General features: G+C 43.7%; 1 protein-coding gene across 1 annotated transcript in view; it reads right to left on the minus strand.

Annotated features, from left to right (window-relative positions):
* Positions 1–414: 414 nt before the first annotated feature.
* Positions 415–26,568, minus strand: part of nt5e (5'-nucleotidase, ecto (CD73)) — a 94,311-nt gene continuing 68,157 nt past the window's right edge. Inside the window, exons 7-8 of the mRNA XM_063042448.1 lie at positions 3,979–4,162; positions 415–605 (exon numbers count right to left, since the gene is read on the minus strand). Of these exons, the coding sequence (XP_062898518.1) occupies positions 415–605; positions 3,979–4,162 (375 nt within the window). The remainder of the gene's footprint in view (positions 606–3,978; positions 4,163–26,568) is intronic.

Genomic DNA, 26,568 nt, shown 5'->3' on the forward strand with positions numbered 1-26,568 from the left:
CACTTCTCCTATTAAATAACCCTTCAATCATTTTGTGTTGTCTCATTATATTACTGCCAATTCCAAAGCATAGCAAAATATAAAAGTACAAAGGTGTAAAGATGCAAGCTCAGAAATAAGGATACTAAATGTTAATATTTTCAGGGAAGTCTATCTTAAATGAGAAAAGGAATCGTTTTTAGATTCAACTTGACAAGACAGATGAGAACTAAAGATCAAGAATCCACTTTTATTTCATGAAGAATTTCTTCAGTTAATTTTGAATTAACAACCTTTTGTGGATGTTTCATTAAAAAATCAGAGCAGGGATTTCACATTACTCAAATCTGTCGAGAAAAAAAGTTTTCCTTTAAAAAAAGATTTTACAATAGAATAACAAGTAAATTTAATCCTGAAAATACACAGATTAAGTTACTACTTTAATTTACAACCAATTGTGTTATCTGCACTATGAAGATCTAAGGAAAATGTCCTTTGGCCTATTTCTCGTTCAGAGCGTAGTTGCCTAAGGTGTTGTTTCATTTCCTCAGTTACGTGATATATCCTTCCTTCCACTTCAGGAACAGGGGCAACTACAATTTTGTCATCAGCTTTCTTTTCAAAATCTAAGAAACAACAAAACAATATTTTTGAGTTTGAAAGATTACATTAATGAAAAACAAAAAAATTCCCCTTTTTTAAAATAAAGTCATAAACAAAATGATGATTTCTTCTGAGAAACATTGACATTCTCCCTTTCTTTGCAAAGGATTTCCTTTGGGTGATCCAAGTTGCCCTCATATCACAATGATGTGTGGGTTGGTAGGTTAATTGGTTACTATAAATTACCCTTAAAGTGTAGATGAGTGGTAGGAGATAAGGGAAAATTGACAGGAATGTGGGGAGAATAAAATGGGATGAGTGCAAAAGGGTGTTTGATAGTTGGCATGGACTCAATGCGCCCGTTTCCATGCTATATGAATCTAAATTGTACTTATTAAAACAGTATGTATGAATGAGAAAAATCATCTGTAGTTGATCTGTTCAATGTAAATACTTATTATCCAAAATTATTTATTTCATAATCCTGAAGTGATTAGATATTAAAAGAAAGCAATTTTTAAATTCAGTACTTTTATACAATATACAAAATGATAATGAACTACAGAAGCATCAAACATCTCACTATCAATATAAGCCATTTAATTTCAAATGACATAAGAAATAATACAGGATTAACAACTACAATTGTACAAGTGAGTGTAGAACAAGACTAGACATAAATATTAAAATTCTTAATATAGATATTTACTAAAAGTTACAGAACATCTTTTAAAAAGTTCCACTTCATTAATAAAGGCTAAGAGGAGATATGATAGAAATGTCTGAATGTATTTAGTCTTGATAACTTAATCAGAGGTAAATTATTTTCAAAAGGTGTACTTCACTTCTTTTAAACAAACCATTTTAGGAGGAGTAAAATCAAATAGCAATGGAAATGGGCAATTGAACATACTGTCAGGAGAAGAAAATCAGATTGTTGATTACTGGTATTTCTACAAGCATTTAAGTACACATAATGGAAAAACAGCTGCCTAGAAATTGGAGCAACATACATCAAAGTTGCTGGTGAACGCAGCAGGCCAAGCAGCATCTATAGGAAGAGGCGCAGTCGACGTTTCAGGCCGAGACCCTTCGTCAGGACTAACTGAAGGAAGAGTGAGTAAGGGATTTGAAAGCTGGAGGGGGAGGGGGAGATGCAAAATGATAGGAGAAGACAGGAGGGGGAGGGATAGAGCCGAGAGCTGGACAGGTGATAGGCAAAAGGGGATACGAGAGGATCATGGGACAGGAGGTCCGGGAAGAAAGACGGGGGGTGGGGGGTGACCCAGAGGATGGGCAAGAGGTATATTCAGAGGGACAGAGGGAGAAAAAGGAGAGTGAGAGAAAGAATGTGTGCATAAAAATGAGTAACAGCTGGGGTATGAGGGGCCTAGCGGAAGTTAGAGAAGTCGATGTTCATGCCATCAGGTTGGAGGCTACCCAGACGGAATATAAGGTGTTGTTCCTCCAACCTGAGTGTGGCTTCATCTTTACAGTAGAGGAGGCCGTGGATAGACATGTCAGAATGGGAATGGGATGTGGAATTAAAATGTGTGGCCACTCCCCCCCTCTCTCTGCATTCCGCAGGGATCGCTCCCTACACAACTCCCTTGTCCATTCGTCCCCCCCATCCCTCCCCACTGATCTCCCTCCTGGCACTTATCCGTGTAAGCGGAACAAGTGCTACACATGCCCTTACACTTCCTCCCTTACCACCATTCAGGGCCCCAAACAGTCCTTCCAGGTGAGGCATCACTTCACCTGTGAGTCGACTGGGGTGATATACTGCGTCCGGTGCTCCCGATGTGGCCTTTTATATATTGGTGAGACCCGACGCAGACTGGGAGACCGCTTTGCTGAACATCTACGCTCTGTCCGCCAGAGAAAGCAGGATCTCCCAGTGGCCACACATTTTAATTCCACATCCCATTCCCATTCTGACATGTCTATCCACGGCCTCCTCTACTGTAAAGATGAAGCCACACTCAGGTTGGAGGAACAACACCTTATATTCCGTCTGGGTAGCCTCCAACCTGATGGCATGAACATTGACTTCTCTAACTTCCGCTAGGCCCCACCTCCCCCTCATACCCCAGCTGTTACTCATTTTTATGCACACATTCTTTCTCTCACTCTCCTTTTTCTCCCTCTGTCCCTCTGAATATACCTCTTGCCCATCCTCTGGGTCACCCCCCCCCGTCTTTCTTCCCGGACCTCCTGTCCCATGATCCTCTCGTATCCCCTTTTGCCTATCACCTGTCCAGCTCTCGGCTCTATCCCTCCCCCTCCTGTCTTCTCCTATCATTTTGCATCTCCCCCTCCCCCTCCAGCTTTCAAATCCCTTACTCACTCTTCCTTCAGTTAGTCCTGACGAAGGGTCTCGGCCTGAAACGTCGACTGCGCCTCTTCCTATAGATGCTGCTTGGCCTGCTGCGTTCACCAGCAACTTTGATGTATGTTGCTTGAATTTCCAGCATCTGCAGAATTCCTGTTGTTTGCCTAGAAATTGGATTCACTAGCATCATTTTTATGTACCATGTAATTTAATTTCAATTAAATATAAAATGTGATTGAAAATAAAGGACCTACATATAGATTCCACAGAACATTAATGTCCTTTTAGATTCGCGATGTGTCTGACAAGCTAATGCACAGAGAAAACTGGACATAAACAGTGGCATCTAATAATATGTAATATGTGACTGGGTATCACTTCTGTAATTGTCATTTGAACATTTATGTTCACTTGTGAAACACTCATGCAAAAGAAGGCCTTCAAGCACTTGTGAACCTTGTTTCATTGCTAGTCAATCCAATGCAAGGAACTGCCCTCAAGGCAGTTCCTTCCAATTTGTTTACTCAGTATCATCCAGTTCCCAGCCCACTGCAACCCTAAGCAAGGAAACAACCCTCATCCAATTACTCTGTCCAACAATCTGCAAGACATACCTACCACACCAACTGTTCTCCTGACTAAGCACCATTATCTAGACTACCAACCATGTTCATATAATGATGAGACCGTGTATTACTAACCAATATTTTTAACATGTAACCCCCAACTAATGCCTCATCCATGCCTCCCAATTTTGCCAGTAGTCAATTTACCCAACCAGCATCCTCCCCAAATGCTCTCATTCTTAACCTCTTTTTAACAATCACCATCAATCCCTAATTTTCTGATTCCTGATCTCCAATGCTTAATTTAAATGATGTTATTTGTATGCTCAGCAGAAGAAAGGAATTCTCTTCATGCAAGTCCTGTTCACTAGCACACAGTGGTTTGGGCTTCATCCACAGCTTTGAACAGAATGATTGTTTACCTGTCACAAACCAAAAGACACAGGCATAAAACAATTTCTAGACAAATTCTTTCAACAGAAGAACATAAAATACCTGTTACGGATGCAGAGTGTGAGACTTTGATTAAACCCATGCGATGTCCAGATTTACATTTCTTAAGTCCTTGAACAATTTTTACTGATTCAAAATGATTAATGACAACAGTAGAGAGACTGGGAGCAGTTTCTGTGTCAACCATCCACTGACAATTACGGAACATCACATATCCATCCTTGCCCTGTAAAAACAGAGTATATCAAAGTTCAAAAGTTCAAAGTAAAATTAATTATCAGAGTACATACATGTCACCACATACAACCCTAAGATTCTTTTCTGCAGGCATAGTTAGCAAATCTATAGAACCATAGAACCGTAGAACATTACAGCACAGAAACAGGCCTTTTGCCCCTTCTTGGCTGTGCTGAACTATTTTTCTGCCTAGTCCCACTTACCTGCACTTGGACCATATCCCTCCATACACCTCTCATTCATGTACCTGTCCATGTTTTTCTTAAATGTTAAAAGTAAGCCTGCATTTACCACTTCATCTGGCAGCTCATTCCATACTCCCACCACTCTCTGTGTGAAGAAGCCCTCCCTAATGTTCCCTTTAAACTTTTCCCCCTTCACCCTTAACCCATGTCCTCTGGATTTTTTTCTCCCCTAGCCTCAGTGGAAAAAGTCTGCTTGCATTCACTCTATCTATACCCATCATAATTTTATATACCTCTATCAAATCTCCCCTCATTCTTCTACGCTCTAGGGAATAAAGTTCTAACCTACTCAACTTTCCTCTGTAACTCCGTTTCTCAAGTCCAGGTAACATCACTGTAAACCTTCTCTGCACTCTTTCAACCTTATTAATATCCTTCCTGTAATTTGGTGACTAAAACTGTACAGAATACTCCAAATTCGGCCTCACCAATGCCTTATACAACCTCACCATAACATTCCAGTTCTTAATACTTTGATTTATAAAGGCCAAGGTACCAAAAGCACTCTTTACGACCCTATCTACCTGTGACGCCACTTTTAGGGATTTTTGTATCTGTATTCCCAGATCCCTCTGTTCCACTGCACTCCTCAGTGCCCTACCATTTACCTTGTATATTCTACCTTGGTTTGTCCTTCCAAAGTGCAATACCTCACACTTGTCTGTATTAAACTCCATCTGCCATTTTTCAGCCCATTTTTCCAGCTGGTCCAAATCCCTCTGCAAGTTTTGAAAACCTTCCTCACTGTCCACTACACCTCCAATCTTTGTATCATCAGCAAATTTGCTGATCCAATTTACCAATTTATCATCCAGATCATTGATATAGATGACAAATAACAATGGACCCAGCACTGATCCCTGTGGCACACCACTAGTCACAGGCCACCACTCAGCGAAGCAATCCTCCACTTCCACTCTCTGGCTTCTTCCATTGAGCCAATGTCTAATCCAATTTACTACCTCTCCATGAATACCTAGCGACTAACTAACCTCCCATATGGGGCCTTGTCAAAGGTCTTACTGAAGTCCATGTAGACAACATCCACTGCCTTCCCTTCATCCACTTTCCTGGTAACCTCCTCGAAAAACTCCGATAGATTGGTCAAGCATGACCTACCACGCACAAAGCCATGCTGACTCTCCCTATTAAGTCCCTGTCTATCCAAATGCTTGTAGATTCTGCCTCTTAGTACTCCCTCCAATAACTTACTTACTACCGATGTCAAACTTACTGGCCTAAAATTTCCCGGATTATTTTTAGAGCCTTTTTTAAACAACGGAACAACATGAGCTATCCTCCAATCCTCCGGCACCTCACCTGTCGATACCGACATTTTAAATATATCTGCCAGGGCCCCTGCAATTTCAACACTAGCCTCCTTCAAGGTCTGAGGGAATACCCTATCAGGTCCTGGGGATTTATCTACTCTGATTTGCCTCAAGATAGCAAGCACCTCCTCCTCTTCAATCTGTATAGGTTCCATGACCTCACTACTTATTTGCCTTATTTCCATAGACTCCATACCAATTTCCTTAGTAAATACAGACGCAAAAAACCTATTTAAGATCTCCCCCATTTCTTTTGGTTCCATACATAGCCAACTACTCTGATCTTCAAGAGGACCAATTTTATCCCATACTATCCTTTTCCTCTTAATATACCTATAGAAGCTCTTTGGATTACCCTTCACCTTGACTGCCAAAGCAACCTCATGTCTTCTTTTAGCCCTCTTGATTTCTTTCTTAAGTATTTTTTGCACTTTTTATACTCCTCAAGCACCTTACTTGCTCCCTGTTTCCTATACATGTCATACATCTCTCTCTTCTTCTTTATCAGAGTTCCAATATCCCTTGAGAACCAAGGTTCCTTATTCTTATTCACTTTGCCTTTAATCCTGACAGGAATGTACAAACTCTGCACTCTCAAAATTTCTCCTTTGAAGGCCTCCCACTTACCAATCACATCCTTGCCAGAGAACAACTTGTCCCAATCCACGCTTTTTAGATCCTTTCTCATTTCTTCAAATTTGGCCTTTTTCCAGTTTAGAACCTCAACCCGAGGACCAGATCTATCTTTATCCTTAATCGAGTTGAAACTAATGGTGTTATGATCACTGGAACCAAAATGCTCCCCTACACACACTTCCGTCACCTGTTCTAACTCGTTTCCTAATAGGAGATCTAATATTGCATCCTCTCTAGTTGGCACCTCTATGCATTGATTTAGAAAACTTTTCTGAACACAATTTACAAACTCTAACCCATCTAGACCTTTAACAGTATGGGAGTCCCAATCAATATGTGGAAAATTAAAATCCCCTACTATCACAACTTTATGTTTCCTGCAGTTGTCTGCTATCTCTCTGCAGATTTGCTCTTCCAATTCTCGCTGACTATTGGGTGGTCTATAATACAACCCCATTAATGTGGTCATACCTTTCCTGTTTCTCAGCTCCACCCATATGGCCTCGGTAGACAAGTCCTCTAATCTGTCCTGCCTGAGCACGCTATAACATTTTCCCTGACTAGCAATATCACCCTCCCACCCCACTCTTCATTCTTCTGCCTCTATCACCTCTGAAACATCGGAACCCTGAAACATTAAGCTGCCAGTCCTGCCACTCCTGTAGCCAAGTTTCACTAATGGCTATAATGTCGTAATTCCATGTGTCAATCCACACCCTCAGCTCGTCTGCCTTCCCCACAATACTCCTTGCATTGAAATAGACACACCTCAGAAGATTATTACCACCACACACAACCCTTCTATTTGTGACTTTGCATGAACTTTTAACATCATTTATTTTCACCCCCGCTCCACTATCTGCTCTGGCACTCTGGTTCCCATCCTCCTGCAAATCTAGTTTAAACCCTCCCCAATAGCACTAACAAACCTCCCTGCAAGGATATTGGTCCCCTTGTAGTTCAGGTGTAACCTGTCTCTCTTGCACAGGTCCCACCTGCCCCAGAAGAGGTCCCAATGATCCTGAAATCGGAAACCCTTCCCCCTACAACAGTTCCTCAGCCACGTGTTGATCCGCCAGAGCATCCTATTCTTACCCTCACTGGCACATGGCACAGGTAGCAATCCTGAGATTACCACCCTTGAGGTCCTGCTTTTTAACTTCCTACCAAGCTCTCTATAATCACTCTTCAGGACCTCCTCACTCTTTCTTCCTACGTCATTGTGTACCACAACATCTGGCTGATCACCCTCCCACTTCAGAATGCTGTGCACGCGATCAGAGACATCCCTGACCCTGGCACTCAGGAGGCAATTAACCATCCGGGAGTCTCTGTCACGACCACAGAACCTCCTGTCTGTACCTCTACCTATTGAGTCCCGTATCACTACCGCTCTCCTCTTCTTCCACCCTCCCTTCTGCACTACAGAACCAGACTCAGTGCCAGAGATCCGGCTGCCGCAGCTTGTTCCAGATAAGTCATCCCCCCCAACTGTATTTAAATCGGTTTACTTGTTGTTGAGGGGAATGGCCACAGGGGAACCCTGCTCTGCCTGCCCTTTCCCCTTCCCTCGCCTGACTGTAACCCAATTACCTGTGCGCTGCTCCTTTGGCGTAACTACCTCCCTGAAGCTACTATTTATAAACTCCTCATTCTCCTGAATGATCCGGAAGTCATCCAGCTCCTGCTCCAGTTCCCTAACGCAGTTTGTTAGGAGCTGCAGCTGGATGCACTTCTTGCAGGTGTCGTTGTCAGGGACACAGGAGGTCTCCCTGACTTGCCACATCCTGCAAGAGGTGCATTCCAACATGCTGCCTGGCATTCTCTCTGCTTTAAACAAACAAAACAAAACTTACCCAAATCTACCCTATGGTAACAGTAAACAGGATCAATGGACAACAAGTTGTGCAAATGAAGATATAAATAAATAGCAATAAATAACGAGCATAAAATAAAATGAAAGAGTCCTTAAATGGGTGTAGTAATCCCCTTTTGTTCAAGAGCCTGATGGTTGAGGGGTAGTAACTGTTCTTGAATCTGCTGGTATGAGTCCTGAGTCTCTCGTACCTTCTACCTGATGACAGCAATAAAAAAAAGAGTATGGCCGGGGTGGTGAGGATGTTTGATGATGGATGCTCCTTTTCTACGGCACTGTTTCATGTAGATGTAGATGAGGGTTCCACCCATGTTATACTGGACCGAATCCCACTATCTTTGTAAACGTAACTTTGCTGGATCAAATAACGACAGCACAAAAAGATCGTTACTTATCTTTTCACCCGTTTATTTCTTGGAGCTCAGCTGGTGAGTGAACTTGGACCCGACATCAGGGAGAGACCCTTTCTCATCTCCCCAGCGGTTCTACAAGTTCACTGCCCGATGTCAGAATTGTCAGAAGTTATAAGGCCACCAATACAAAAGAACAATCAGTTTGTTAACCGTTCTGGTCAAGTCAATGGATTACTGATACAGAGAACAATCAGTTTGATAACTATTCCGGTCAAGTCAATGGACTATTGATACAGAAGTACAATCAATTTGTTAGACACTCCAGCCACCTTAATTAAAGAAAAGAATGTCCTACTTGGTTTGCTGGAGCCACAACTTAATTACAAAGCTAAGAACATCTGTCAAATTTATGCTTCTGTCTAACTTCCATCAGGTATTGCTTTTTGTCAAAATCAAAAGGTGTGAAAAGCCCAGAGACATCTATGTAGATCTGAGCAAACATAGAACACAGAATAGTACAGCACAGTACAGGCCCTTCAGCCCACAATGTTGTGCCGACCCTCAAACCTGCCCCCCATATAAGTCCCCACCTTAAATTCCTCCATATACCTGTCTAGTAGTCTCTTAAACTTCACTAGTGTATCTGCCTCCACCACTGACTCAGGCAGTGCATTCCACGCACCAACCACTCTCTGAGTAAAAAACCTTCCTCTAATATCCCCCTTGAACTTCCCACCCCTTACCTTAAAGCCATGTCCTCTTGTATTGAGCAGTGGTGCTCTGGGGAAGAGGCGCTGGCTATCCACTCTATCTATTCCTCTTAATATCTTGCATACCTCTATCATGTCTCCTCTCATCTTCTCTCCAAAGAGTAAAGTCCTAGATCCTTTAACCTCTGATCATAATGCATACTCTCTAAACCAGGCAACATCCTGGTTAATCTCATCTGTACCCTTTCCAATCCTTCCACATCCTTCCTATAGTGAGGTGACCAGAACTGGACACAGTACTCCAAGTGTGGCCTAACCAGAGTTTTATACAGCTGCATCATTACATTGCGACTCTTAAACTCCATCCCTCGACTTATGAAAGCTAACACCCCATAAGCTTTCTTAACTACCCTATCCACCTGTAAGGCAACTTTCAGGGATCTGTGGACATGTACCCCGAGACCCCTCTGCTCCTCCGCACTACCAAGTATCCTGCCATTTACTTTGTACTCTGCCTTGGAGTTTGTCCTTCCAAAGAGTACCACCTCACACTTCTCTGGGTTGAACTCCATCTGCCACTTCTCAGCCCACTTATGCATCCTATCAATGTCTCTCTGCAATCTCTGACAATCCTCTACACTATCTACAACACCACCAACCTTCTACCCCGACATCCAAGTCATTAATAAAAATCATGAAAAGTAGAGGTCCCAGAACAGATCCTTGTGGGACACCACTAGTCACAATCCTCCAATCCGAATGTACTCCCTCCACCACCACCCTCTGCCTTCTGCAGGCAAGCCAATTCTGAATCCACCTGGCCAAACTTCCCTGGATCCCATGCCTTCTAACTTTCTGAATAAGCCTACCGTGTGGAACCTTGTCAAATGCCTTACTAAAATCCATATTAGGAAAAGGGGAGGTGCAACGAGACCTGGGTGTCATTATACACCAGTCATTGAAAGTGGGCATGCAGGTACAGCAGGCGGTGAAAAAGGCGAACGGTATGCTGGCATTTATAGCGAGAGGATTCGAGTACAGGAGCAGGGAGGTACTACTGCAGTTGTACAAGGCCTTGGTGAGACCACACCTGGAGTATTGTGTGCAGTTTTGGTCCCCTAATCTGAGGAAAGACATCCTTGCCATAGAGGGAGTACAAAGAAGGTTCACCAGATTGATTCCTGGGATGGCAGGTCTTTCATATGAAGAAAGACTGGATGAACTGGGCTTGTACTCGTTGGAATTTAGAAGATTGAGGGGGGATCTGATTGAAACGTATAAGATCCTAAAGGGATTGGACAGGCTAGATGCGGGAAGATTGTTCCCGATGTTGGGGAGGTCTAGAACGAGGGGTCACAGTTTGAGGATAGAGGGGAAGCCTTTTAGGACCGACGTTAGGAAAAACTTCTTCACACAGAGAGTGGTGAATCTGTGGAATTCTCTGCCACAGCAAACTGTTGAGGCCAGTTCATTAGCTATGTTTAAAAGGAAGTTAGATATGGCCCTTGTGGCTACAGGGGTCACGGGGTATGGAGGGAAGGCTGGGTTCTGAGTTGGATGATCAGCCATGATCATAATAAATGGCGGTGCAGGCTCGAAGGGCCGAATGGCCTACTCCTGCACCTATTTTCTATGTTTCTATGTTTCTATGTTTCTATATAGATCACATCCACTGCACTACCCTCATCTATATGCCTGGTCACCTCCTCAAAGAACTCTAGCAGGCTTGTTAGACACGATCTGCCCTTCACAAAGGCCATGCTGACTGTCCCTGATCAGACCATGATTCTCTAAATGCCTATAGATCCTATCTCTAAGAATCTTTTCCAACAGCTTTCCCACCACAGACGTCAGGCTCACTGGTCTATAATTACCCAGACTATCCCTACTACCTTTTTTGAACAAGGGGACAACATTCGCCTCCCTCCAATCCTCCGGTACCATTCCCATGGACAACGAGGACATAAAGATCCTAGCCAGAGGCTCAGCAATCTCTTCTCTCGCCTTGTGGAGCAGCCTGGGGAATATTCTGTCGGGCCCCGGGGACTTATCTGTCCTAATGTATTTTAACAACTCCAACACCTCCTCTCCCTTAATGTCAACATGCTCCAGAACATCAACCTCACTCATATTGTCCTCACCATCAAGTTCCCTCTCATTGGTGAATACCGAAGAGAAGTATTCATTGAGGACCTCGCTCACTTCCACAGCCTCCAGGCACATCTTCCCACCTTTATCTCTAATCGGTCCTACCTTCACTCCTCTCATCCTTTTTTTCTTCACATAATTGAAGAATGCCTTGGGGTTTTCCTTTATCCTACTCGCCAAGGCCTTCTCATGCCCTCTTCTTGCTCTTCTCAGCCCCTTCTTAAGCTCATTTCTTGCTTCCCTATATTCCTCAATAAACCCATCTGATCCTTGCTTCCTAAACCTCATGTATGCTGCCTTCTTCCACCTGACTAGATTTTCCACCTCACTTGTCACCCATTGTTTCTTCACCCTACCATTCTTTATCTTCCTCACCGGGACAAATTTATCCCTAACATCCCGCAAGAGATCTCTAAACATCGACCACATGTCCATAGTACATTTCTCTGCAAAAACATCATCCCAATTCACATCCGCAAGTTCTAGCCTTATAGCCTCATAATTTGCCTTTCCCCAATTAAAAATTTTCCTGTCCACTCTGATTCTATCCTTTTCCATGATAGTGCTAAAGGCCAGGGAGCAGTGGTTACTGTCCCCCAGATGCTCACCCACTGAGAGATCTGTGACCTGACCCGGTTCATTACCTAGTACTGGATCTAGTACGGCATTCCCCCTGGTCGGCCTGTCCACATACTGTGACAGGAATCCGTCCTGGACACACTTAACAAACTCTGCCGCATCTAAACCCTTGGAACTAATCAGGTGCCAATCAATATTAGGGAAGTTAAAGTCACCCATGATAACAACCCTGTTATTTTTGCACCTTTCCAAAATCTGCCTCCCAATCTGCTCGTCTGTATCTCTGCTGCTCCCAGGGGGCCTATAGAATATCCCCAATAGAACTTTAACCCTTACCTTGCTCCAAAGAAAGCAGCTATGAGACATTATTCAAACACACTGCAGTCACAGACATAGTCAGTACTTAATTCATTGTTTACAGGGAACTTGAGAATCCCCCATTCCCTTAAACTTTATCACATTTTATCGGATTTTCTGCTCAAAGCCATTGGTGTTCCCATACCAGGACGTAATGCAGCCAGTCAGCACACTTTCCATCACACGTTTACACATCTATAGAAGTTTGCCAACGTTTTTGATGACATGCTGAATCTCTGTAGACTTCTGAGGAAATAAAGGTGTTGTCGCACTTTCTTTGCAATTATATTTATATGATGGATTCAGGACAGGTCCTCTGAGATAGTGCCACCCAGGAATTTAAAGTTACTGACCCTCTCCACCTCTGAACCTCCGAAGATTACTGGCTCATGGACTTCTGGTTTCCCCTTCCTGAAATCTTCAATCAATTCCTTGGTCTTATTGACATTGAGTAAGAAGTTGTTGTTATTACATCACTCAGCCAAATTTTAAATCTTCCTCCTGTGTGGAACATGAGGTGAAAAGTCCATATATTGAGGGAACACTTCAGTGATGGGGCACTACTCCTGATTCATCACCACCTTCGATACAGCTCACAGCAGTGGTGTCATCAGGAAACTTGTTGGAGCTATACTTAGCCATGCAGTCATAGGTGTAAAGCAAATAGAGCAGGGGCTAAGTACACATCCCTACAGTGCTCCTGTGCTGATGGAAATGGTGATGGATATTTCCTTCATGGTAAAACTATTGACAGCATAACTCTGCAAAATCTACAGTGATGATTTTCTAAGAAGTACTACCAGTAATTCATTTGTCTTCTATCATCCAACGATTCTGATTCTGCTTAATTGAGTCAATGGTTAATTGGAGCAGCTGCTGTATTTGGGACAAGTCTTAAAGAACAAAAACTAATTAAGAAAACTGCCCGGATTCTCTTTGCTTATTTGGGACACTACGCCACTTAACTGGGGCGGGAGATTGTTATTGAGCAGGTTCTAACTAGCATCAGTCACACACACTTCTGTAGCCATTAGACACTACACTGTGCTTAGAGTGAATAGTTTGTAAACAGCATCAGTTGCATGTGTTTGTGTTCAAAAAGCAGTGATTTTTGTTGCAGGTTGTTGGTGAGACAAAAGCACTAAGGCAATTCGGAACTGTTTTGCTCATTGTGGTTTCTAGCATCCAGAAATGGCCGGGCTGAAAATGAAATCATTTCACTACAACAAATTAAGAACTACGAAGAATTTGAAGGTATCAACAATCATCTTGAATGATATAATGAAAATAAATATTTGTAGGATGCAATCGTTGATAGTATTGTATGAAGGCAGTCCATTATCTGCACTAGGTGTCTGTGCTGATTTTGTTCATTGCATACACTAGATGAATTCCTCCATCGACAACTAATACAGTTTTATAGTACTGTAGTAAAATCGGTAGTGTACTAATTTGTTCTGTATTTCATTTAAATATATATTACTCAGTTTATCTTTTTAAACATCTTTAACTATTTCAATGAAACTTCCATCAATTGGGCCAAAATGATGGCACTAAACGGCGACTCCTTTGCTTGCATCTTCGGAAACGGCTTTATTTCCATCTTTAATATTTCTATTTTCCCCTTTCAGGGTTCTTTTGAAGACCCTGACCTGGAGTTACTTACACGCTGACTTCGGTTCTCTGCAGGAATGGGACCCGCTCTGAGGATTTCACGACTGGCCATTATCTGACATGCCAAGAACGTGCCTTTGGAGGCCTAGGATCTCAGGGCTCTAGAGATGGGCGGATCAAAGGGCGGAGTCCTGACAGACCGATGTGTCGTGGGAGCCGGAAGGTCTTTGGCTGTGTGCCCTGAGACCTGAGATCTTTGGGCACAGAGCTCGGAAAAAGAGACACAACGGACTTTTAACATCGTAAACCAGTGAGTTGTTTGTCATGTTTCCCCTCTTACTGTAAAATGGAGACATCTCTTTCTCCCTATTAGGGAGAGAGAGAGCCTGTGGCATGTCGAATACCAGGAGAACACGTAGTCTTTGGAGTACTGCAAGCCTGTGTATTTGCTGTTGTTTCTGCTGCATGCTTGAGTGCTCGGTGATGGGTGCCGATGCTTTTTTTTGCCGGTGGGGGGAGAGGTATTGTTGTTTGCTGCTGCTTATGCGTGAGAGGGAGGGGAGCTGGGGGGGACTTTGGGGTTCTAACAGTTAACTGTCATTCATTCTTTGGGGCACTTCTCTGTCTTACATAGAACATAGAATAGTACAGCACAGTACAGGCCCTTCGGCCCACAATGTTGTGCCGACCCTTAAACCCTGCCTCCCATATAATCCCCCACCTTAAATCCCTCCATATACCTGTCTAGTAGTCTCTTAAATTTCTCTAGTGTATCTGCCTCCACCACTGACTCAGGCAGTGCATTCCACGCACCAACCACTCTCTGAATAAAAAACCTTCCTCTAATATCCCCCTTGAACTTCCCACCCCTTACCTTAAAGCCATGTCCTCTTGTATTGAGCAGTGGTGCTCTGGGGAAGAGGCGCTGGCTGTCCACTCTATCTATTCCTCTTAATATCTTTAACACCTCTATCATGTCTCCTCTCATCCTCCTTCTCTCCAAAGAGTAAAGCCCAGCTCTCTTAATCTCTGATCATAATCCATACTCTCTAAACCAGGCAGCATCCTGGTAAATCTCCTCTGTACCCTTTCCAATGCTTCCACATCCTTCCTATAGTGAGGCGACCAGAACTGGACATAGTACTCCAAGTGCAGCCTAACCAGAGTTTTATAGAGCTGCATCATTACCTCGCGACTCTTAAACTCTATCCCTCAACTTATGAAGGCTAACACCCCATAAGCTTTCTTAACTACCCTATCTACCTGTGGGGCAACTTTTAGGGATCTGTGGACATGTACCCCCAGATCCATCTGCTCCTCCACACGACCAAGTATCCTACCATTTACTTTGTACTCTGCCTTGGAGTTTGTCCTTAAAGTGTACCACCTTCATGGATGGTTGCGAAGTACAAGCATTTCCGGATGTATATCGTATACATTTCTCTGACATTAAATATACTTTTGAAACCTTTGAAATGTACTGGCCTGATACTTCCCAGTTAACCAGAATCCACTGTATTTGAAAACTCCTAATGTCACGCAATGTAACATTAAATGATAGTGCCAACTGAAATGCATTAATTGTATTCATCTTTTTTTTAAAAAAAACAATTAGTTTTCCAAAGGCTACTAAATTGAGAGAATACTGTTATCAGCATGTGTTCTGATTTTGAAAATCATTTACTTAAAAATATGAAAAACTTGAAGTATAATTTCCATAAACAAAATACAAATAATATATTTGTGCCAGTGCTATAATACCTAAAATTCTTGAAGCCCAGGAATGACGACTGTGAATTAATGAAACTTTAGCCATGGAAGAACTAAATTGCCTTTGAAAATATTACCAGAATAAAATTTCAAAGAAAAATCAGGCCAGACAGTAATCTTGCTAATAAAGTGTTTGACTTTTTCCACAGTAGTTAAAAATATCTGAGCAACAATAGTTTCTGTATGCTATTGTCAGCAGAAGGCATGAAATCTGTAGCACACCAGACTGTTTTATGTTGCTTGATCCCCTGTCACTTCAAACAAAAAAGTTCACTCTCAGTAAGATCACTTCCTTGCTTAAATTGGAAAGCTGATCATGCTATTAAGTGAGTACGCCCTTCACCAGCTAATATTGGAACTGGGAGTTGCTGCAGTATCCTTCAAAGAAAATCTAATGAAGAGTATTGTCACTCTTCCTGCCAAATCCCTCCCCCACAATAATTTAGATTTCTCAATACAGAGGATTTTTAATGCATCAAAACTATTATTAGGGTACACAGACTTCTGCATACTTCAGATGTTAGCAAAATATTCTTCCATTATGTTTTGGTACAGAAACATTAGCTGTGAATTCAATGGTATTTTGCCAAATTTTTAATCACAAAAGAGGGTGAAATCGTCTCATAAACTGGTGGGGCAACCATATTCATAATAAGCTAGAAGAATGATACCCATCCTGTTCAAACAGCCAAAATGTGGCATTCATGGTCTGCAGCAGTTACTTGAAAACAAACCAAAACCACTGACAGCCTGAGTACAGGAATTGATACTGTATGACATGCTTCCTAATAACTGAGTTCCAAGTCAAAAAAGTACATTCAGATCCTTTATTACAAAACCAGCAAAGATGAATGATCTCACAGCGATAAAAAAAACTAACAAAACTAAATTAGTGATATAGAGAGATAAGAATAATTTGCATTCAAATTAGTGTAATTAAGTGATCAATATAAAAATATAATTCCCAGCTCACTCCCTCTCAACTATCTAAACAAACGAGGACAAAGAGAGTACACTGCCTATAGAAAGTATTCACTCCCTCCTTGGAAGTTTTCATGTTTTATTGTTTTACAACATTGAATCACAGTGGATTTAATTTGGCTTTTTGACACTGGTCAAGAGAAAAGACTCTTTCATGTCAAAGTGAAAACAAATTTCTACAAATTGGTCTAAATTTATGACAATTATTAAACACAAAATAATTGACTGAATAACTACTCACCTTTGGCAGCAATTACAGCCTTGAGTCTGTGTGGATAGGTCTCTACCAGCTTTGCACATCTGGACACCACAATTTTTCTTCATTCTTCCTTACAAAACTGCTCCAGCTCTGTCAGGTTGCATGGGGATCGTGAGGGAACAGCCCTTTTCAAATTGGATTGAGGTCTGGACTCTGACTTGGCCACTCCAGGACACTAACTGTTGTAGCTTTCCTATGTAGCTTTGGCTTTATACTTGCGGTCACTGTCTTGCTGGAAAACAAATCTTCTCCCAAGTTGCAGTTCTCTTGTAGACTGCATCAGGTTTTCCTCCCTGATTTCCCTATATTTTGTTGCATTCATTTTACTCTCCACCTTCACAAGCCTTCCAGAGCCTGCTGCAGTGAAGCGTGATGAAGGTACCACCATGCTTCACAGTAGAGATTTTTGTTTTTGATAATGTGTGGTGTTTGGCTTATGCCAAACATAGCATTTAGTCTGATGGCCAAAAAGCTCAATTTTGGTTTCATCAGACCATAGAACCTCCTTCCAGCTAACTTCAGAGTCTCCCACATGCCTTCTGGCAAACTCTAGCTAAGATATCATGTTTTTTTCAACAGTGGCTTTCTCTTTGCTAGTAACCATGCGTGCAGAACTCAGAAAATGGCACCATACAAGCTATGGATAAAATGAACTAAACACACAATACCCCCAGAGTCCTCAGGGGAGATGTGCGGGAAGAACATAACAGCAATAACCAGAACTGGAAATATGGTAACAAGATGGCTCAAGCAAACAATACCGACCAAGGAGGCGTTCATTGCAAAGTGCCATTGCAGCAAAATCTGCAAAAACATCAAAGGCCTCAAGATACACCAAAGCAGGTTCAGCTGTGGAAAGAAGGCGACTCAAATGCAACGCACGGACGCAATAGCTGGTGAGACGATGGAGAACTCCCGTCAGAAAACACCCCACTGAGCTGAAGATCTCTCTGCACCCAAGGCGCCAAATACCAAAGAAGAGACCAAGTGAGTGCCCCTTTGACACTCTAATCCAGGGGTCCCCAACCGCCGGGCTGCGGACCGGTACCAGTCCGCAAAGCATGTGCTACCGGGCCATGAGGAAACGATATGAGTCAGCTGCACCTTTCCTCATTCCCTGTCACGCACTGTTGAACTTGAACATTGGGTTGCCAACTGTCCCGTATCTGCCGGGACATCCCGTATATTGGGCTAAATTGGTTTGTCCCATACGGGACTGCCCTTGTCCCGTATTTCCGCCGCTATGGTAGAGCGTTCCTGTGAAACCTTTCGTGCCGAAATGGCGTGAGCGAAGAAGCAATTAGCATTAATTTATATGGGAAAAATTTTTGAGCGTTCCCAGACCCAAAAAATAACCCAACAAATCATACCAAATAACACATAAAACCGAAAATAAATAACACCAACATATAGTGAAAGCAGGAATGATATGATAAATACACAGCCCATATAAAGTAGAAATAATGTATGTAGAGTATAGTTGGGAAGATGAAGGCAAAACCGATTTGTGGGGGAAAAAAAAAATCGGCACGCATGCGCACAGAGGTGCCTGCGCAAGGCTTTAAGGTCATGGTAGTCTTTCCTGGGCTAAAGTGTCCCGGGATTTGACTGCTACTTTTGTCCCTTATTTGGGAGTAAGAAAGTTGGCAACCCTAACTGTAAAAGACGTGTGGAGGTGAGTTTAACACTACTTGAACACCCCAATCCCCCTACCCCCCGGTTGGCTGGTCCGCAAGAATACTGTCAATATTAAACTGGTCCGCGGTGCAAAAAAGATTGGGGAACCCTGCTCTAATCCATTCATCAACGGAAGAAGATCAGATGATCTAGATCATCAGACAATGTATCCTGGAAGCAGTTCGATGATGACCCGGATTGCATCTTGGAAACTACATGGGCAGGACCTGTCTACAGGAAAATCCCCCTCAGTCATTGTGTTCAATTTTGCTAAAGAGTGATTCGGCCCAATGGATAAGAAAGGGGATCATAAACCAACATGACAACCAAACAGGAGGGAAAGGGAGATTCGCCACCTGAGAAGCAAGATAAAGACCCTGGACAAACAATTCAAAAATAATTCGCCTGCTGAATAAGAAGGTGTCAAAGATCTAACCAGCAAACTATAGGAGCAGCTGCCCAAGCTCAGGAGGGTGGAGCAGCTATGAAAGAGAAGAAGGGAGAAAGAGAGAAGGAGAGCACAGTTTGTTAAAAATAATTCAGGTTCACTACGTCTCTTCTCAGCCAGTGAAAATCTGGCACCTTAACCAACTCAAAGCAGAAGGTGGAAGAATTTCTGCAGGAACCACATAGCGATCCCCATAGGAATCAGGGACTAGAATTCAATTCAAAAGTTCCCCAACCAAGAATCCTAACAGCCTAGCTAAATGTGGCAGGAGCTCCAGGATATCATCAAGAGAGCAAAATCATCTGCTGCCCCAGGACCAAGCGGTAAACCCTACAAGGTATACAAGAAATGCTCAAAACTCCTCTGCACCTGTGGAGGTGGCTGGGGATCCCCCCTAGCCCCCGAGTTTTTCTTCAGTGGGGCTCTACATAAGATCAGGCCAGCTACAGTTCGCGTTGTCATTGGTAATGGAGGAGCTCAAGGTGGCAAAGTGCAGTGTTGTGTTAACACTGAGGGGCTCCGATGACAAGCTAATAAACCAAGCAGGAGTCACAACAAGAACAGGCCAAAAGTGGGCCGCCGACTCGGCCATAGACCAGGCAGTGAGCTCCCTTCAATTTAGAGACATTATTGGCAACCCAAGCCTGGGAAAGCTAGGCCTCTGCTCAGCACACTTCCAACAATGGGGGAATGCAACTGGCTAGGCGGGACACGGTCAAGGCAGATGTTCAGAACGGTAAGGATGAAAGGCGGGTATCAAAGGCAGTGGAATTGGGGTCGCAGGGCGCCTGGATGAAATAGGATCTTCCCAAATGCAAGATCACTTGGGCAGAGCTTTGGAGACTGCAGCCCTTCGGCATTTCTTTTCTCCTGCGGTCTGTGTATGGCACTCTCCCTACACCATCACAGCTGTACACATGGGGGCTGAGAGACAACCCTAACTGCAGGCTTTGTGGTCAGCAGGCTCACTGGCACACATACACAAGGATGGTATAGGTGGTGTTGTCCCTTGCTGACACACTGGAGCAGAAGAGGCGTAAAAAGAGACCAGCTGGCAGAGATGCAAACAGGCAGTCATTTTCGCCAAGGAGAGGGCCACGCCAGACATATCAAAGAGGCCTAAATCCAATCTGCTGCAAACTGACAAATCATGGGAGATGAGGGTCGATGTGGGGAGGAAGCTACAGTTCTCGGAGGTGGTGCTAACCACACTTCAACCAGCCATTGTACTGTGGTCCACTGAAGACATGAAAATCATCCTGGTGGAACTCACAGTACCAAGGGAAGAAGGATGCGGGGAGGCTCACGAGAGGAAGGTCCTATAGTACCAGTCCTTAGTGCAGGAGTGCAGGGACAAATGATGGCAGACGTGGCTATTCCCCATGGAGATTAGCTGGAGAGGGTTCCTGGCAAGATCAACATGGAGTTTGCTGTCTGCTCTGGGCCAACAAGAACCAAGCAGCTTGAAGGATAGGGGAAGAAGCAGAAAGAGTTTCTTGCTGGATATGGAGCAGGAGAGAGGAGCTGAACTGGATGTCGGGAGCAGACAGGCAGTGACTTGACCACCACTGCTGACACTGCAAATCCTCTTCTATCTGAATGACACTTTCCATGATATATGAGTTTTGAGGCACTGTGTCATCAACTATAAGCACACTGTCTGTTGGGAGGAAATTGCATTTTATACCTAACTATTTCTGACATTCCTGTAACTCTGGTAAGTACTCCTGACCAACTGTTTCCAAAAAAAATATGACATGTCCATGACAAACATAAATGTCTTCCTTTTGGAACTCTCCCAGTGGTTACGATGGTAAAATCTTCAGAAGCAACAGATGGTTAGGTGTTAGTGCTTCCAAATCATTGGAATCAGAGGATGCCTTAGTAATTGGATGACCACTGATAATAGCCTCTACTTCACAAAGGACTGTGTAAAAATCCTCATTGTCAAGATTCTGTACCTTCACAGTGGAAGTGAGAACCTTTCACAGAAACCTGATCAATCTTTCCCACACTCCTCCAAGATATAAACCAGCCAGGGGAAGGGGGGGGGGGGTAAATATCCACTTTATTCCTTTCTGAAAAAGGATGTCACTGATCTGTGAATAATTCCACTTCTCAATGGCTTCTTGAAACTCACGCTCTACTCCAACAAAGTTTGTTGCATTATCAGAGTGTAGTTCATGAACCAGTCCTCATCTTGCTATATTGAATTGAATTGACCCTATTTCTTTCATCCTTCACATACATGAGGAGTAAAATCCTTTACGTTACGTCTCCATCTAAATGTGCAATCATAGTAATTTATAATAATTTATAATAAATATAACAGTCAATGTAACACTCAAATCAACATGAGTTAATCAGTCTGATGGCCTGGAGGAAGAAGCTGTCCCAGAACCTGTTGGTCCTGGCTTTTATGCTGTGGTACCGTTTCCCGCATAGTAGCAGCTGGAATAGATTGTGGCTGGGGTGACTTGGGTCTCCAATGATCCTTCGGACCCTTTTCTCACACCTGTCTTGGTAAATGTCCTGAATTATGGGAAGTTCACAACTACAGATGTGCTGAGCTGTCCGCACTGCTCTCTGCAGAATCCTACGATTAAAGAAGGTACAGTTCCCATACCAGGCAGTGATGCAGCCAGTCAGGATGCTCTCAACTGTGCCCCTGTAAAAAGTTCTTAGGATTTGGGGTCCCATACCAAACTTCCCCAACTGTCTGAGGTGAAAGAGGCACTGTTGTGCCTTTTTCACCACACAGTTGGTGTGTACAGACCATGTGAGGTCCTCGATGATGTGTATGTTGAAGAACTTAAAGCTGTTCACCCTCTCAACCCCAGATCCATTGACATCAATAGAGGTTAGCCCCTCTCCATTCCTCCTGTAATCCACAACCAGTTATAGAGCTTCGAAGTGCGTTAATGATGGAATCTGTCTCTAAAAAAGATGCCACTTCAATGTGAACAACTCAAGTAGCCAGACAGGTAAATATGACCCCAATAGAGCTTCGCTGTACTCCTTCTACTCTTCACCTCAAAAGGTCCAAAGTAGTCTACTCCTACATATCAACGGAGGTTCACTGGGAGAGACCCTGTCCAGAGGTAGCTCTGCCGCGTGCTGGCATCCTGGAGATGCGTGAGACTGTTGACAAACAACACACTTAGATAGGATTCTTCTTAAAGCTGTACTAGTGCCAGGAGTCCGGTATTTATGCTGCAATCTGGATAACATATGATTACATCTACTATATCCCACCTCTTGATGCACATGCCTCAGAATGATGTCTGTGATATGAAGCTCCTTTGCCAATGTAACAGGATGTTTAGACTCTTCAGGCATGGTTGCCCTACTAAGTCATCCACCAACTCTTAAGACACCATCTTCAAGTATTGGATTGAGCTTGAAAATACGGCTACTACTTTTCACACTTTCTCCCTTTTGTAAACATGAGAATTCATCTAGGAATCTCTTTCTTTGGATGAAGTCAATGATTTCCATTTCAGCCTCTCTGACTTCTTCCACCGAGAGACAACCTCGGATGATCTGAACCTTTGGCCTTCTCAATTTCTCTCTCCAAAAAATTCCCTTGGTTTTCTTCATCCAAGTCAGATCGAACAAGAACAATGTTCAATTACTTCTTCTTCAGACTAAGAAACAAGAACAGTTTCTTAAATCTAAAAATCCTGGCCACTGTCTCCCTCAGGGTCCAAATCAAGAAGTGTTGGATTATACATGTTACTGTGTCCACCTCCTCTTCAATCTGCATGGCATTCATTGCAACACTTCACTTGACTTCTGGATCATCTAGCAGGAGTTCTCAAGAACAATCGGGATTCACAGGCCATTCCCTTTCGGGTTGAAGAAGATACTGAGGCCCTGACACCCATAACTCATTCTTCAGGAATACCTTCAGCTTAAACCCTCTAGAGGCCTCATCTGCCAGATTGTTTGAAATGTTTACATACCTCCATTGAAATGCCTGTGAGACCTGAAGAATTTCTGAAACCGTTTGCAAAGAATTTTCATTCTTGATATACTTCAGCGCAGTACTATCAGACCACAAAACAGTCATGAAGTTCCATGTGCAACTCTTTCCTCCACACGTCCATACAGTTTGCCAACTGTAGCTCCAGTGAGCAGTGAGCTCCAAAAAAGGGATAGAAACTGACTTCAATGGAGTTACCCTAGATTTTCTCACGATAAAAATACTGTGCACCACAGAGTGCATGTTGTGCAAAAATACGTAGGTCGCAGCTCCATAGCCATCTTTGCTTGCATCTGTAAAGTTATGTAACTGCAGCAGTGACTTCTCCAAAATCCAGTGGCTTCAAACATCTAACAACCTTGAATTCTTCCAACTGGCAGAGTTCTTCCAGCCAGCTTGTCCACTCATGAGCAACTAATGTTGCTATATTGATATCTCATCTAAAATCTTCCTTACATAGATCTTGTAGGATCTTCTTAGCAGATAGCACCACCAGACTCAAGATTCTTAAGGATGATAGGTGGAACCCTTTCTGGTGAGTGGTCTACCTGGATCATGATCCTAAATTTCAAAGTATCAGAATGAATTCACCATTGCACACCCAGTACTCTCTCCACCAAAGGTATACCTTGATCCAAATCCAAATTATTCATGTCTTTCGCTCTTTGCTCTTTTGGTAACATGGCAGCAATACTACATCTGTTGCTTATTTACTTTGTGAGTCAAAAGCCACAAGGCAGTCATCAACATGGAAGCAATGCAAAACCTTATTCACCACCTCCCGGCTGAACTTTTCTTCATTGTTTTCTGCGCATTTCCTAAGGGCCAAATTGGCACAGCTCGGTGATGACATTGTTCCAAAGAGATGTACAACTATATCTTGGCTGAGGTCACCATTAGGCCATGGGAGAAACCTCAGCAAATCTGCACCTTCTGTTGGTACTTTAATCCGATGAAACATTGTTTCAATATCTGCCATGATCACCACTGTGGCCTACATGCAAGTGCTAGAAAAGGTGTTTGGCGCGATGGGAAGCCCACTGGAGCTCATGACGGGGTTTCAGAACAGGTGTCAGGAGAAGGGGGAGAAGCTTTCTGCCTACATTTTTTGGTTAGGGAGGCAACTAAATTGCTCGAGGCGTAGAGGGACCATTCAGACGGCTGAGGTGGATCAGCTAGGAATGGACCAAATAGCAAAAGGTGCCCAGTCCCAGGATCTGATCCCTTGAGGCCTCCGACTGTCTCGTAAGACCTGCCCCCCTCCCCCCACCGTTTGTTGAACTGATCAGAGAAGTACGAAAGGAAGAGAATGTGTCAGAGGCACAGGGAGGCTCCGTCAGCAGGGTACAGTCCTCGGTTGTAGCCCCCTGCGTTGAAGTGACCACGGATAGCCAACCCCAGGGAGCGGTAAAGGAGATCGTGGCAGAGTTGAGAACTGAGATGTCCCGGTTGTTATCAGCGGCTGTGGTCCCCCTGTACAATGGAGCTGATAGGGAGGCAGATGCCCAAAGGGCACAGACTATGCAGCGGGCTGCTAGTGGCCAGGGTCCCTCGAGAAGTGATGCAGCCGGTATTGTCCATTATAACTGTGGTGAAGAGGGACACCAGGCGGGAGTGTGAACGATGCGAAACCCCTCGGAGGGTGAGCCCCCAGGTACCTAAGCAGAGACAGACATTGGGAAACTTACAAGAGACCCAGTGACGGAACAGCCTGGCATCTCGGGGGGGAACACATTCCCAGCAATATATCAAGGAACACCCTAAAGCAAAAAACTCTATTCCTGAAGGCTTAGTGGGGCCAAGCTCCAGTGTATCACTACGGATAGAGGTATTTATGTTAGAGTCATACTTGACACAGGCTCACAGGTCCCTTTGCTGCACCGTTCGTTTTACAAACAGTATTTGACGCATTTATCATTTACCATTGATACCACTCAGATCTGGGGTCCTAGTGCAGGTGATCATCCGTATGATGGTAATTTGTCAGAGAAGCTGGAGTTTTTGGAGGCAGATGTGGGAGTGGCTGAGGTCCTTGATACATTAGCGATGGTTTGTCCACAACCCGTTGAGAAAGGCAGGGTTTCAATTCTTGTGGGAACAAATACTCCTATTGTGAGGAGGCTAATGGGGGCTTGCAAGAGAGAGCAAGAGACAGCTTTCTGAAAAAAATGTCCATTCACCCAGTGTTTCCAACTGCTTTTGAGCAAGTGTGTGACCATACTGGGGCAGATAATGACCTTAGATGAGGGACTGTGTGGTTCACCCAGACAAAATCAATCATATTACAGCCTGGAGAAGTAGCGAGAGTGATGGGAGACCCCAAATTTCCCGAAATGCCTGAGGCCGAGGCCCTCGGTGGATGCTCTGGAAGACTACGAAGAGGAGTTGGGCTCACCTGCTGGGGCAATCTGAGGCCCAAACTGCAGAAGCCCTTGGTTGTACAAGCGAACAGGATGGCAGTGATTGTCAGGAACACTACAAAGAGGGAGGTCACCTTCAAGTGGGGGTTGTCCCTGGCGCACCTCTTCTTGGTGACGGTAATGTCTACTGTCCATAAGACCGTAAGATATAGGAGCACAAGTAGGCCATTCGGCACATCGAGACAGCTCCGCCATTCAATCATGGGCTGATCCACTTCGTCCAGTCATCCCCACTCCCCTGCTTTACCCCATACCCTTTGATGCCCTGGCTAATCAAGAACATATCTATTTCTGTGTTAAATACACCCAATGACTTGGCCTTCACAGCCGCTCGTTGCAACAAATTCCACAGATTTACCACCCTCTCACTAAGTTCTCAGTTCTAAAAGGACGTCCTTCAATCCTGAAGACATGCCCTCTTTTCCTAGAAACCCCTACCATGGGAAATAACTAATTTGTTCAGGCCTTTTAACATCTGGAATGTTTCTATGAGGTCCAGAGGTCATGGTACATATTGGTACCAATGACATAGGTAGGAAAAGGGAGGAGGTCCTAAAAACAGACTATAGGTAGTTAGGAAGAAAGTTGAGAAGCAGGATCTCAAAGGTAGTAATCTTGGGATTACTGCCTGTGCCACGTGACAGTGAGTATAGGAATAGAATGAGGTGGAGGATAAATGCGTGGCTGAGGGATTGGAGCAGGGGACAGGGATTCAGATTTCTGGATCATTGGGACCTCTTTTGGGGCAGTTGTGACCTGTACAAAAAGGACGGGTTGCACTTGAATCTGAGGGGGACCAATATCCTGGTGGGGAGGTTTGCAAAGGCTATTGGGGAGAGTTTAAACTAGAATTGCTGGGGGTGGGAACTGAACTGAAGTGACGGAGGAAAGGGAGGTTAAAATAGAGAAAGCTTGGAGACAGTGCATAAGGGAGGATAGGCAGGTGATAGAAGAGGAACGCACACAGACCGATGGTTTGACATGTGTCTATTTTAATGCAAAGAGT

The sequence above is a fragment of the Mobula hypostoma genome, chromosome 3, assembly GCF_963921235.1.
Source record: "Mobula hypostoma chromosome 3, sMobHyp1.1, whole genome shotgun sequence".
Taxonomy (NCBI): domain Eukaryota; kingdom Metazoa; phylum Chordata; class Chondrichthyes; order Myliobatiformes; family Myliobatidae; genus Mobula; species Mobula hypostoma.